Source organism: Myotis nattereri, assembly GCF_964212035.1.
Source record: "Myotis nattereri genome assembly, chromosome: Y".
NCBI classification, from domain to species: domain Eukaryota; kingdom Metazoa; phylum Chordata; class Mammalia; order Chiroptera; family Vespertilionidae; genus Myotis; species Myotis nattereri.
Genome location: NC_138094.1, coordinates 8,868,395 through 8,884,208, shown reverse-complemented (window position 1 = coordinate 8,884,208; position 15,814 = coordinate 8,868,395). Strand labels below are relative to the sequence as shown.

The 15,814-nt window shown below is 44.3% G+C and overlaps 1 protein-coding gene across 1 annotated transcript; it reads left to right on the top strand.

Annotated features, from left to right (window-relative positions):
* Window positions 1–271: 271 nt before the first annotated feature.
* LOC308512477 (melanoma antigen preferentially expressed in tumors-like) lies at window positions 272–3,238 on the top strand (the record flags this gene model as incomplete). The annotated part of the gene is made up of 3 exons (XM_081082208.1): window positions 272–564; window positions 951–1,556; window positions 2,683–3,238. 3 exons carry the CDS (start codon window positions 272–274, stop codon window positions 3,236–3,238), a joined length of 1,455 nt encoding a protein of 484 aa, XP_080938334.1.
* Window positions 3,239–15,814: the final 12,576 nt, after the last annotated feature.

Sequence of the window (15,814 nt, the reverse complement as noted above, 5' to 3'; positions counted from 1 at the left end):
AGGTGTCCAGTTGTCATCTCACCCCTCCTTGGTGCCTGGTTCTTGTCCTGCCAGTGGCAGAGGAGAGGCAGGGCTGAGTGGCTTTGAGATTCTAAGCAGAAAACGGGGTTGGGGTAATTTGGGGGGCGCTCCAGTTGTTGCTGGAGGAGTGCCTTTGGCCCTCAGCTGGTCCCTCTGAAGGGAGAAGGGCCGGGTTTGCTCATGCTCAGCCTGACAAGATGCCTTGCTCCTGACTGTCTCCCATGATCTCTTTCATAGCAGCTTCATGGGGATGAGCCTCCCAGCTCCACGCAGACTCCTGGAACTGGCATGTCAGAGCCTGCTGCGGGATGAAGCCTCAGCCATCGCTGCTCTGGAGTGGCTTCCTATGGAGCTCTTCCCACCTCTGTTCATGGCAGCCTTCGCTGGGAAGCACAGCAGAGTCCTGAAGGCCATGGTGCAGGCTTGGCCCTTCCCCTGCCTCCCTCTGGGGGCCCTGATGAACCATCGGCAGCCTTACCAGGATATCTTGCAGGCTGTGCTCGAGGGACTCGATGTCCTGCTTGCCCAGGACACTCGACACAGGTATGGGGGATTCAGTTGCCTGGTAGCACCCTGGGGATCTGAGCAGTTACAGCTGGGATCCGGGAGTGTGCAGGGCCAAAGGGAGAACTGAGGCAGGCCTTGGAGCCACTGCTGGGGTCATTGTGGGAACAGGCTTCGGATATATACGGCTGGTGAAAATGCCGAGGGTGACCGAAGGGACATGAGCCCACTCCTTCCTGGTGGCACCTAAATGTACCAGGAATGGGGACCATGAAGGATCCCAGTAGCACCAGGAGCAGGTGATTCTGGGACATTGAGTCAAAAGTCCAGTCAGGTGTCTGGCCCAGCTGCCCAGATTCCTAGACTCATGGTCTTATTCCTTGTTATCATAATGCACCCCAGCATAACTCCTATTTTCTCCACAGGAGATGGAAACTGCAGGTGCTTAATTTACAGAAGAGAGTTCATCAGGAGTTCTGGATTGTGTGGGCCGGAACCAGAGCCCATCTGTGCTCACTGCTGGAGCCTGAGGCCCCGCAGCCCATGAGGAAGAGGAGGAAAGTGCGCAGCTTAACAGCCAGGCCAAGTCCACCCTTGGCCCCCGTGGAGCTGTTAGTAGACCTTTGCCTCAAGAAAGGTGTCCTTGATGAGTCCCTCAGCTACCTGATTAAGAAAATCAGCGAGAGGAGAGGTTTGCTGCACCTTTGCTGTAAGAAGCTGAAGGTTTTTGCGATGTCGAAGCAAAACACTAACATCCTGGATATGGTGCAGCTGGACTCTGTCCAGGATTTGGAGGTAAACTGTACCTGGAAGCTGTCCACCCTGAGGAAGTTCGCTCCTTACCTGGGCCAGATGGGCAATCTGCGCCGGTTCCGTCTCTCCCATGTCTTCACGTCTTCTCACACCACCTTGGAGGAGGAGGAGCAGTGTGTTAGCCTGGTCACCTCTCAGTTCTTCAGCCTGCCCCACCTCCAGGAGCTCAATTTGGATGATGTCTCCATCCTCAGAGGCCGCCTGGACGAGATCCTCAGGTGAGGGGTGGCGAGCTTTCCCTGACGACCAGATCGAGTCCCTTTCCATTTCAGTGCACAGTGATGGGCTCTCCTGTGTGCAGTCCCTCAGCAGTGCTAGAGTGCCTGAGCCACTAGACGGGCCACACAGTCAGTGTCTTGTTCACCGCTCTGTCACCTTGCATGTTGTCACATAACCCCCCAGACAAAGGTAGGACATATGCACTAGGACAGAGGCTACTAAAGGGACTCCTTGCTAGGATTTGGCGTAATGGAGGCTTCAGGCCAGGGGATGGTAGCTTTGGGCATCCTTGTAAGTGGTGTGGAAGGGAAGATGATGCAATAGAACCAAGTGACGATTGCAATGACAAGGGGAAAGCCAATCAGAGGTGAGGTTTCAGGGGTTAAGTTCCGCACTTAGAGATTTGGCCATGGCAGCCTTTCACTCCAAACCTGCATCATTCACCTGTCTGCCAAGGGTTGCCATAGGCTCTTGCAAACAGAATGCGTGGTAAATGCAGGGTTCCTGAGGGAGTCATTACGAAATTGGATAGGTGGTTTGTAAACAGTGCAGTGATCTAAGTTCCTGGAGGGTGTCAGCTCTCGTTTGATGTTGCCTGACTGTGCCCAGGTTAGCCCTTTCTGCACAACTGCCAGAGGCCTCATTGGGCTAAGAGATGATGGTGACAGGGGTCTAGGGTGTGGCTGGAAGGAAGCCCGAGTTGCAGGCATTTCAGGACATGTCTCCAATACTAAAATGCACTGGTTGCCTCCTGCTTCAGACCCTGGGTCAGGCTCCTTTCTGAGCTCCTCCCATCTTTACCTCCCACCTTTATGTTCAGAACACCTGTGTGTTTGGGCTTGGCTGTATGATGTGCTCCACTTGACGGATGAGTAAATGGAGTGTGTGAGGTTTCATCCAGTTGAATCCATCATGGAGCAGATAACAGATGGGGAAAGATTCCACTCAAATTTGCTCTGACTTGAATGTCACTTTTCACTGTGCAACATCCTGGGTTTGATCATCATCCGGAACACTCTAGGCTTTGGTGACATGGGCCTCTTTACCCTGAAGGCCTGCATCATCCTCACCTGCCTCTGCCCACCAGGTCCATCCCCCACATGTAACTGTTCTATGTCTCCCCAGGTGCCTGAGGACCCCCTTGGCGACCCTGTCCATCACTAACTGCCTGCTTTTCGAAAGAGACTTGAGACATCTATCCCAGCAACTGAATGTCAGCCAGCTGAAAGGCCTGAGTTTCAGTGGGCTCAACCTGACCAATATCAGTTCTGGGTCACTCCGATTTCTTTTAGAGAGAGCCTCCCCCACTCTCCAGGACCTGGACTTGGATAAGTGTGGGATCATGGATGCCCAGTTCCTGGACATCCTGCCAGCCCTGAGCCACTGTTCCCAGCTCACAACCCTAAGTTTCTGTGAAAACCCCATCTCCATGATCGTCCTGGAGGACCTGCTTCGCCACATTGTTGGGCTGAGCAAGCTGAATTGCGTGATTTATGCGGCCCCCCTGGAGAGTTACGAGGAAAGGAGCGGCACCATCAACCTGGGCCGACTTGCCCAGATGCATGCCGTGCTGAAGCATATGCTGCAGGAGTTGGGGCGGCCCAGCATGGTCTGGCTCTGCGCTTACCCCTGTCCTCACTGTGGCTGTAGTACTTTCCTTGACCCAACTCCCATTCTGTGATCCTGTTGCTTGAGTGTCCAGCTGGGTGTACATCTCATAGGCTTTACTCTGGGCCCTTGGGCACTGAAACCCGGACATAAGTATACCGTACAGGAACACAGCAGCCAGTTTCAGACAAATACTCAGGGTGGGGGGAAATGCTGACAGGGGATTCAATGGTTTCTTTGGGGAGATTTGTCCTAAGGAGTTAGAAATATCCACCTGAATCTCTCAGGGGGAGAGACTGAGGTTTGGGTGGTAGATGCGGGGATTACCTTTGCTTGAATGGTTGTGAATAAATGTCAGTAATAAAGAGAACTGGATGTTAACCATCTGGTGTCCTCCATGACATGTTAACCCAACTCTCCCACCTGCAGTTACTGGCCAAGTAAGAAGGCATGAGCATCGTGATGCGCAGACACTAGGCTGGTTGAGGTTGGTCCCAGGAGATCACATCACCATTTATACTTTCTGGTTTGGTGGTTCTTTCTGGTGCACCGGTACCTACTCACTCACCTCTGTGACTGTTCAGTGGGTCAGCGCACACAAGGTGCGTCCACAGGGATTGGAAAAAGTGGCTTCCAGTGAGCACCACTGTGGTACAACTACTCTGGGGCCATCACAGGTAACTAGTCCAGTCCCTGGACTAAAACTCCTCCCCACTGGGAGCCTCCATCGCTGGCCTGTGGCCGCTCCATGGTAGGGCTTCCCTGTGCACCAGTCAGGCCCCTAGTACTGAAAGGGATATCAGCCTGCCAGGGACCCAGACCACTGGCCTCACAAGTCCAGGCCTGTCATTCCCCTGGATACATCCCCTTCTTGAATTCAAGTTCCTGTGGCCTGTAAACACATTTACATTCTTTTCAGCAAAATACTAAGCTGGCATAAACCTCTGCTTTGTTCTGTGTCCTGTCCTAAGAATACGACATCCTTTTGTAGAGGATGGTCTAATGTTCGAAGACTTTCCCCTCATGATCCTCCTTCCCATCAATCAAGGAGGTGGTAAAGCATCTCTGAGCCAGTGACAGACCCCGGTTCTAAAGAGTGGACAACGTCAAGCCAGTTCCCGGAGAGCACTTAAGTGGACACAGGTGAAGGTCACACCGGGGAGATGGGGGTATGGAGGGCCACCCTGAGGGGCAATACAACCAAGTGAAAGGGAGATGTCCTAGTGTGCTGTTGGATCCCACAGTCAATGGACAGTTAGCTGCTCAGCATGGAACAGGCTCCCTGCCCACCTGCCACCTCATTCTGGCCCTAGGCTGTCTCAGTTTGCTCACTGAGTCGCCTGCCAGAGGACCACCTAGGGAGAAGGCCACACATCCAGGCCCGGGGCACGGCTCCATTTGCCTGTATGTCTCCCTAAATGTGAGGAAGTCAGTCCTGGTTTTTCTCCTTCGACTGCCTCTCATTCAGTGCCAGCCACTCATGTGCTTGCTGCTCTCTGCTGGGTGTCAGCAGCTTCCTAGCTTGTCACATACAGCACCTGGCCCTTCGTTCTCTTTTTATTGCCATTCCTTTCTTTTTCTTCTACCTTCCACTCTTCTAGCTTGGGCCCATCAGCATATAAGCACATTTTTCTGTTTGTTAGTACAATTCTTATTGTTTTCAGAGAGGAAGGGAGAGGGAGAGATGGATAAAACATCAATAATGAGACAAAATCATTGGTTGGCTTTCTCCTGCACATCCACCTGGAGATCCAGGCGTAAACTCCAGCCCCTGCTCCAACTGAGAATTGAACTAAGTCCTCTTGGTTCATAGGCCTACTGAGCCACACTGGCCAGGCACAATCTGCTTCTTTTAGTAGGAAGAGAAAATGCCAAAGTCTCTGTAACCGTCGGTGAGCTCCCCACCCCCCATAAAAGGGTATAAGAGAACATGGGTCAGAAAATGTATATCTCTTACAGCAAACGCTCTCTTTCTCTTCCTCTCTATTATTCTCTCTCCCTCTCCCTCTCCCTGTCCCTCTGTCTGACATGCATCTTTTCTTCCCATCCCCACCTTGACAGGGAGTAGTGTCCATGATGGGAATCAGAACCTCTGGCATTTGAGGAAAATCATAAAAATTGGCAGGTTCTGAGGGAGGAAGGGCAAAGGCAAAACATCCTGTGGTCAGGGTGTTAATTCCTCCACACATAGAGATCATGCCCATTGCCTTGTGGGGAGATTCACCTGTGGGGCCAACTTATGTAAAGCTCTTGTCAGCATGTCCTCCTCTGGAATTGCCCACTGTTATTAGCATTGATGGTATTTATTAACCACCAGATGCAAGATAAGGAAGAAAATAAAAGTCAGTGCACCCTGGCCAGTGTGTCTGGGCATTGTCCTGTGCACCAGAAAGTTTAGCCATTTGATTTCTGGCCAGGGCACATGTCCAGGTTGCAGGTTAAGTCCCCAGGCATCCAACATTGTTTCCCTCTCACATGAATGCATGCTTCTGTGCCTGTCTCTCTCCATTCACCTCTCTCTAAAGAATCAATTTTAAAAACCCACCATATTAAGACACAACAAAAGAAAACTCATTGCTGCATGTTGCCTCTAAAACCAAGTGTCCTGCACTTGACGCTTTATTTGTTCTCGAGACCACAACTGAGAAATCCAGAAAAATTCTATATTGGAATCTGGACTTTTCCATCAAAATATTCAGAAAAGCATAGTATCAACGCAATGATGCTTAGAAACCTTAGATAAAGACTGCATCTATGAAGATGGGCAGAGAAGAGACCTGGATAGGAGGTGACTGCTGGTGCACAGAGATCATGTACATGAAGGCCCTATGGGCAGAGTCTCTAGGGCATTAGAAAACAAGCACGGAGAGTAAGGCACACATAGTAGGTTCCTTACTACTAGAATGTACCCCAGAGTCCACCAATCTGCACAGCAGTCAGGTAGGCTGGATACAGGGCAGCTTGAGCACACGAATGTCAAAGGGAAGACTCTGAATAAAGAAGAGCCAAAACCTGGCCTGCTTGGCTCAGTGGATGAGTTTTGACACGTGAACCAGGAGGTCAGTATTCAATTCCCAGACTGGGACATGTCCCCGTTTTGGGCTCTTAGCCCAGTAGGTGTCTTATAGGAAGCAGCCAATCAAGGATTCTCTCTCACCATTGATGGTTCTAACTCTTTCTCCCTTTCCCTTCCTCTGTGAAATCAATGACAATAAATATGTCTAAAAGTATGTACATAGCTTAAGGTTTTGATACCCAGAATATCTGTTTAGAAATACAAGAAGTAGCCTTTTGTCATGGTCAGGATTTTTATGCTGTTCCTTCTTCCCCTTTAATCTTCCTTTCTAGTCCACTTCCCCATGGGATTGTATATAAAGTGATCTATTTCATGATGTGAAGTTTTGTATTGTTTGTCTAGTATTTCTCTACACCATAGTACGTTATCAGTACAAACCTACAGTGGTAAAATTAAGCTGAGTAAATTTGGCATCCAAATGGCTTTATTAGGTATTTCACCAATCCAGCAGCATTCCAGCTGGCAATGAAAAAGGGGCTCACTGAGCCATACCGACCAGGGTTTGTCCCACTACCATCCCCAAGTCTAACAGGATAGACATTAAAGTCCTTCAACAGTTGAGGTTCCAGCTTCCAAAATTAATTTCCCATTCAGTATTCCAGTAAAAATAACTAAGAAACAAAACATTTTGGGGGAGATTTTTAAAATTGAAGTTGGAAAGCTTGTTGATAACTATACACTCAACAGTCCAACAGGTGAGTTTTTAAAAATTTTCCCAGTTGGGACATTTGTTGACATTCACTCATAAAAATACTGAGGCTTCAAGATAACTCGATGTGTGGAGAGCATATATTAAATGTCAAAAAGTTGAAGAGGAAGTGCATGAGCAGTTCTATAGAAAAATACATATCTCAATCGACGGGCACTTTTGTTTATTTAATTCAGAGGTATATTCAGGAAAGCTTGTTAAGTGGCAAATTCTGTTTCAGTCTTGTTATTCCCACTTCAGAAAGGTGCTGATGGCATTTCAATAAGCCAAAGGATGCTTACATTTAGATTTGTTCAAACATTTATATTATTCCATATGTAATTTTTCTTCCTACATATACTATTCCTTTAAAGATTGAGGACATACAAAATGCCACAGGAAGGAGGTGAACAATTGCTTTACAGCCTTGTTGGAGGTGCCTCAATTCTTTTTTCCAGTTAGGTTTTCCAAGAATACGTCATTTGATTACCTCCCCCGGACAACTGGAAACAGGGCAGCATGCCATGAAGAAGTAACACAACGCTTCATTTTGTATGCAGTTCACTTCAAAGACTTCATGCACTTGTGGCCAAAGACACCTTGGGAAATTTAGGGCCTAGAATTCACCTCACCATCCAAACACATTGCTTTTATGTGTTTGTAGTAAAATGAGACAAGAAATCCCATTTAGTGGAAAACTTTATTCTGAATATTTTAACAATACAGATATTCAATTTAAACATTAAAGTATATAGTTATTAAAATCAACACTTATAAAACAACCTTGAAGAATTCAAACTTTGCATTCTATGCAGAAGTTTCACAAAGGGATCTAAAATTCTTGTTTCTTCCCCAAACCCACCATTTGCTTCTATTCATTCTTAAATAACAGAAGGCAATTTCTTTTCAAATAAATGCCTTCCATAACATAGCATTATTTTTAAGTTCAATTTCTATTTCATCTGTCACAGGGACTTCCCTCTTGGCAGCCCTTGAGAATCTCAATAAGCTGAGCTACTGCACTGCATGATTCACACTCTCTTGCATAGATGGTGAATCCTATGATCCCCACCAGCATCACACTCACGGCCTCTTAAAGAGGTGTCCCATCGGCTGTTGCAGTAATTGTTATGCACACCCCCCCCCCCATCATACCCATCTCCTGTGAGGCTGTAATAATCATCCCAGTGACTCCTTCCACCATAAGTCAGAGGAGGCCCTTGGGTTGGTGGTGCACCACCTGTGCATCCTGTAATGTCAGTGACCAAATAACAATACTTAAACATCTTAACGAATAATTTTATGTCAGTATGACATGAACCTAGTAAAGTCTTAAATAGTTGGCAAACCTATGCTTTTATACATCTGCGCTAAAAATATGTCAGTAAAGCTGAGGTAGACAAGGGAGCTTACAATTATTTAAAATACAGCTGAAGAATAATGTTTTGACTGAAATAATTGACTATGAATATATATGAAGGCACATTTTCTGAAAACGGGCTGGAATTCTGACCTTCCTATTATGCTTCATGCTGTCAAAAGCTCTTTCTGATTAAAAAATTATACAATACACCCCTGGCTGGTGTGCCTAAGTGGGTCGCGCACCGGTCTTGGCATTGCAGGATCCCTGGTTTGATTCCAGGTTAAGGGCATGAGCCTGGTTTGCAGGGTCCATCCCTGGCCCTGGTTGGGGATTATGCATGGGGAAACCAATCAAAGTATCTCTCTCACATTGATGTAGCTCTCTCTCAGCCCCACTCCCTCCGTCCACTCTCCCAAGATCAGCAGAGATATATCCTCAGGTGAGAAACAACAAAAAAGAAAATGTTGCACTTCATTTCTTTAATAAGGAAAATAAATGAGTATGATCCTTCACTCCTGAAAGATTTGGACTGTTCCAAATGAGCTACTAAGAAAAGAATACAAGACTTCCAAGATAATACAAAACACATACTGCATATAGTACTCCCTGGGGCAAATAAAAGTAAAATTCCAGTTAAACACAAGATGGCCTGTTAATTCCAATCCTGTCACTTACACGCAGTATATCTGGACACATACCACAGCTGTCATATGAACCTCTGTAAAAATAGGAAAAGGCAAATGGACAGAAGGCTTCAAGAGTCATTTCTCCAAACACGATACACAAACAGCTAACAAGCTCATGGAAAGAGCATCAAAATAATGGATAGTTAGGGAAATGCCAACCAAAACCTACGTGAGATACCACTTTATTCCTAAGTAGGTCCCAATGTTTGAAGAGGAAAATACTAGGGCTTGTTGGGAATTTAGAGCCACTGGAATCCTGTACACAAGGAACAGAAAGGGGACAAGGCGTGGCTGCTGTGGAAAATAATGGAAACTCCTACAACAAACATTTAACACTGAATTGCAATATGACTCCGAAATTCCACTCTAAATTTTGCACCCACAATAACTGGAGACTTCTATGAAATACTAGTCCAAAATGCTCACATCAGTCCTCTGGTGGAAAGGACCCCAACGGTTGAAGTGGTAAACGAGCTGTGTGCACTCACTAGAGCTGCAAGGGAATATTTAACCAGCCATAAAAGTGGCGGTGAACTGATTACTGCCATATGGATGACCCTTGGACACATTTATGGTAATGGACACAAGCCAGGCACAAAATGTCCTATCCTGTATCATTCTGATACTATGATCTGTGGAAAACAGGTGAATCAATACAGACAGAACCCTGGTTGGTTTTTCATAGAAGCTGGACTGAGGAAGAGAATGGTAGCGACTGCTTTACCTGGAGAGCTTTTATGTATGAGTGATAAAGATGTTTTGGACATACTCAGATACAGTTGTGACATAAGACTCTGAATATACTACATGCTACTTAGTTGGTCAATGGTAAATATTTAGTGTTATGATAGATGAAATTCACCTCAACAACAAACAGTGTATAGTATAGTTTAGGTGTCTTACGCTTTATTGCCCATTACCTATAACTAGTAGTGCAATCATCATCTCTTGGAGATATATGGTAATTTCTCCTGGAAGGGATTGTCTCTTTGCAAGGAACGCCTGCATAACTTCCTCTCCCACGTGACAGCGTTCCTGTAAATGACAAATATTTATGTGAGGATATCACATTGGAGAGCAATGTTTTATGGGAAAACAATAATTCAAAACAACACTTTATTTCCTCTTTCCACAACAATGTTTAAATTTACTCTTAGACTCTATTTAGGCTCATGCTTGTATGTGCTGTGATATGTTACTCTGGAATGTATTATCTTCTGACATCTTGTCCTCCCTGTACATCTTCCTTAATTTCTTAAATGACCATTGGTGGGAAAAACCTTTCCAATTCTGAACAAAGTGCAAGGAATTCCATGATGTCCACATACATATTTATCAGTGCCTACCTATAGCTTGACAAGCCTCTATCGACTTTTCTCCTTCTCTACTTTGCTCTGTTGCTCACAATCTCTTTTCGACATTACTAAAAACTTCCTAATTTTCCCGTTACACTCACTTCTTCATGCACGTTCCCCTAAGAACTAATAGTTATTTCGGTATGCAAGTATTGAATTATTAGCATTTAGGTTAAAACACTTTCATTGCTCCTGGATGCCCACAATATAGAGGCAAGTTATATCCATTTACTTTCAAAATTGACTGTCTCACTTACCTTAGAACTTTTATGCTACGCTTTCAACTACATTTTGGACTCAGGAAAAGCCACATGTGCTAGTTGTGCACTTGCATCTATTCTAATACTGGCAAGATATCACCTGTGCATAGTAATATTTTATTGGGCCAGTACATGCCAAATTCATTACACATACAATTTTCTAATTTATCACCAATTTAGCATGGCTCTCTCCTACTGCTGACTACTTTAAATGTATAAACTTAGTTTTGGTAATGATGGCAATATAAATTTTACTGCCTTTAGCTGTACTACGAGCATTTAACAGCTCATGTGAAGAGCCCCAGATCTCCTTCAAAATATGAGAAATATTACATTTCCCATAAATATTACCATGTTTCAGTACTAATTCTTATCCAAAATGTCCACAAATGACCCTTTAATTTATGCGCTCACTAGCACATCCACAATTTAAATGGATAGGCTGTTTGTGTATATTCAACTGCAGAGGCATATTGTTCTTAACTACACTGATTCCCTCAATGGTTTCAACTTTCCAACATAATTAATAGTGAGAGACTCTATGTTACACTTTAAGACATCTTTGTACTGATATGAATGAGTCACGTTTGCCTTATTTTTTCACAACTATGTGCACTCTGTGATTTAGCAACTGGCAATGCCTGACTCTTTCAAGTGTGCCTTTCCACCCTCATTTTTTATTAAAAACAGACCTTATGAACCCACACATATCACTTTTCAGCCTGTTGACAAAATACTTATATTGTATTTATTAAGATGCGTTAATTTGGTTGTCATATTTCCTCAACAAGCATATGATTCTTGGAATCACAAAATATATCTTTATGGATATACCAGTGGCCCGGTGCATGAAATTAGTTCACAGGAGGGTGTGTCCCTCAACCTGGCCTGCACTGTCTCTAATCTGGGACCCCTTGGGGGATGTCTGACTGCCAGTTTATGAATTGAGCCAATCCAGAAGTCACATATCCCTCTTGAAATCCAGCACCACTGCCTCCTAACAGCTCGCCTGCCTGCCTGCCCGCCTGCCTGCCTGATCTCCACTAACCACTCTGCCTACTGGCCTGCTCACCCTCAACTGTCCTCCCACCTCCCAACCACGCTGCCCTTCTTGCCCCCAGCTATCAAACATGGAGAGACTGATGGATACCAAGGCATCCTCCTAAAGGGCCAACACACAAATTTCCCTGTGCTCTGGCAAAGGGAGGTTGAAGTGCACTGGAGCTGTGAGGGAAGAAGCCAGGACTAGGGACTCAGCGGATACAGCTCAGAAGATAGACACCCATGACTCCTGGGAGGAGTCATTCCCTCATGCAGAGGAGGACATCTTTCCCACACAGACATTTGCCTGTCTCGGAATAGGACAGTTGACACACCCGATTGTAAAAAACTTTGCTCTGAGGCAACTTAAGAGATTAAGAATGACAATTGGTCTCCAGTAGAAGCCACTGCCCCACCATGTTGAAAAAAATCTGTTGCCTGAGGATGACTGCCTACAGGGGCAATTCAAGTCAGAAGCCTATAAGTGTGTAGCCAGAGGTGGTCTCCTGAGGCTTTGAGTCTTTGCCTGACCTAATTAGTCAGAAACAGCCTGTAACACTGTCCTGCATGACAGGCTGAGAGGTGTAGAGCAGCGGTTCTCAACCTGTGGGTCGAGACCCCTTTGGCGGTCGGACGACACTTTCACAGGGGTTGCCTAAGACCAATCTGCATATCAGATATTTACATTACGATTCATACCAGTAGCAACATTACAGTTATGAAGTAGCAACGAAAATAATTTAATGATTGGGTCACAACATGAGGAAGGGCCAGAAGATTAAGAACCACTGATAGAGGATCTACATAACTCATCATCACAAACTCAAACAGAAAGCCAAAAGTAGCAAACAAACAAAAAACACCAAAATGAAAGAACTAGAGAATTCTCAGAAGAGAAAAATGAAGTAGAGATAAGAAATTTATCTGAATCAGAGTTCAGAGCAATCATGGTAAAAATGCTCAATAGCATGAAAAAAAATATAGTAGCTATGAAAAAAGAAAAGTTCTAGATAAAAAATATGACATAACACTAGTAAAGAACACACTGGAAGAAATACACATCATATTTGGGAAGCTGAGGATCAAATCAGTGAATTGTTAGTCAGAGAGAAAATATCACTCAATTAGGAAAACCAGAAAAAAAAAACAATTAATAAACAAGAGGACAGGTTAAAGGAACCGTGAGACTACCGGAAATGTAACAATATTAGAGTAGTGGGTGTGTCCAAAGAGGCAGAAAGGGAGAAAGGCATAGAGAAGGTGTTTGAAGAAACAATGGCAGAACACTTCCCTAACTTCTTAAAGGAAAATGTCACACAAGTGCAGGAACCACAGAGAACCACAAACAAGAAGAACTCAAACAGGCCCATTCCAGATGCATAATAATTAAAGTGCCAAAAATTAAAGAAAAAGAGATAATTGTCAAGGCAGCAAGAGAAAAGAAATGTGTTTCCTACAATAAAGTTCCAATGAGGGCTGACACCTGGTTTCTCATCAGAAACTCTACAGGCCAGAAGGGAATGACATGAAGTACTTAAGGTAATGGAATCAAGGATCTGAGACCAAGATTACTATATCCAATAAGGCCGTCATTCAAAATAGATGTTTAAATAAAGAGCTTCCCAGACAAAGAATGGCTCAAGAATACAACACCACAAAGCCAGAATTACAAGAAATCCTAAAGGGACTGCTGTAATGAGAAGAAGAAATGAGAGGGAAACCTAGGCATACAGAATTAAAATGGCAATAAATCAGTATCTATCAATAATAACCCTTAAAGTAAATGGACTAAATGCTCCAAACAAAAGGCGTTGGGTTGCAGAATGGATTCAAAAATATGACTGAACGATATGTTGTCATCAAGAGACCCACCTCAAAACAAAAGACTCACACAGAATGAGAGTGAATTTTGCATGCAAATGGAAAAGAAAAGAAAAGATAGACTAGAAATAAACATATTGACAAAACAGACTTTAACATGAAGGCCATCACAGGGGACAACAATCCTAAACAACTCACTAGATCAGACAGACTTAATCGACATCTTCAGAATAGTTCACCCCAAAGATACAGAATATACATTCTACTTAAATGTTCATGGGAGATTTTCAAAGATAGACCACTTGAGACACAAGCAAAGTCTCTTCAAATTAAACAAGATGGAAGTCATATCAAGCATCTTCTCTGATTACAAAGGCATACTACTATATAATAAAGAGGTAATATGCAAATTATTCCTCACGCCCTGACAAGATGGCTGCCTATGACCTGGCTGTCAGGGGGTTTAGTGAGGGACAACCAAATGACTGAACAAGCAGGCTACATGGGGAGACCAGACTGGTGGGGGGGTTAATGAGCCATTACCAAACGACTGGACAGCAGGCTACATGGGGCGACCAGGCCAGTTGCGTCTTGGTGAGGGAAAACCAAACAACTGAACAGCAAGTTGTGTCGGGCAACCAGGCCTATGAGGGGGTATATGAGGGGCAACCAGGCAGACAAGTGGGACGGTAGAATGAAACCAGCCCAGTAGGGGAGCAGTTGAATGTGCCAAGGCCAGCGGGTGATGGGGCAGTAAAAGGTGACCAAACTGGCAGGGAGAGAGTTAGGGTTGACCATACTGGCAGGGGCTTAGTTAGGGGTGTCCAGTCTGGCAGGCACTTAGTTGGGGGCGATTATGCCAGTAGTGTGTGTGTGGGGGGGGGGGCAGTGAAAGGTGACTAGGCTGGTTAAGGGACAGTTGTCAGCGACCAGGCTAGTAGGTAGGGGGCAGTTGGAGGTGACCTGGTCGACCACAGGGCAGTTAGGGGAGACCAGGCCAGCTGGTAGGGCAGTTAGGGGTGATTAGAATAGCAAGTAGAGGCAGTGAGGGTCAATCAGGCTGTAGGGGCGGGGGTGGGGGGGCAGTTAGAGGTGACCAGGCAGGCAGACAGGCACTTCAGCAGTTAGGAGCCAGCAGTCCCGGATTGTAGAGGGTATAAGCTGGTCTGAAGGAACACCACCACCCCTCATGGAAGAATTTTGTGCACCGGGATTCTAATATTAGATATAACCTACAATAAAAATTAACAAAAATTCAAATACTTGCAGGCTAAATAATACGTTATTAAACAATGTTTGTGTTATCAAAAACATCAAAAAAGAAATGAAAAACATCCTGGAAAGAAATGACAATGAAAACACAACAATTCAAATTCAATGGTATATACTGAAAGCAGTTCTGAGAGAGAAGTTCATAGCATTACAGACACAAAAAAACAAATACAAAAAATAACTGGTAATAAATTATCTAACTCTACAACTTAAAGAATTAGAAAGAGAGCAACAAGAAAAGCCCAGACTGAGCAGAAGGAAGGAAATGGTAAAAATCACAGCAGAATGAAATAACATAGAAACCAAAAACAAAAAAAACAAACAAACAAAAAAATCACTAGAAAATATCAATAAAATCAACAGCTGGTTCTTTGAAAGGATAAATAAGATTGATGAACTTCTTCCAGGCTTACCAGGAAGCACAGAGGACCCAAACAACAATCAGAAATGAAAGAGGCAAAATAACAACTGACCCCAAAGAAATAAAAAGGGTTGTAAAAATACTATTCCAACAAACTGGTCACCTAGAACAAGTGGATGTATTCCTAGAAAAGTACAACCTTCTGAAACTCAATCAAGAAGAATAAAAAAGTCTGAATAGATGGATAAACAGAAGGTAATTGAAGCAGTCATTGAAAAACTTCCAGCAACCAAAGCCTTGGGCCAGACAGCTTCACAGGAGGTTTTACAAAGCATTCAAACTAAAACATATCCTCCTCACACTTTTCAAAAAACTTCAAGAGGAAGGAACAATTCCAAGCAATTTCTAGAAGCCAGCATTACCCTAATCCCAAAGCACATGTAGATACTGCAAAGAAAGAGAATTACAAGCCAATGTATCTCTGATGAACATAGATTCTAAAATCCTCAACAAAATCCTAGCAAATCAGAACCAGCATTACATCAGAAAGATCATACACCATGAGCACATGGATTTATTCTGGGCATGAAATGATGGTGCAACATCCTCAAATCAATACACATTATACATCAAATTGAGAGAGAAAAATAAAAAAAAATCGAGAGATAAAAATAAGATAATCATATAAATTGATGAAGAAAAAGAATTTGACAAAACCCAACACAC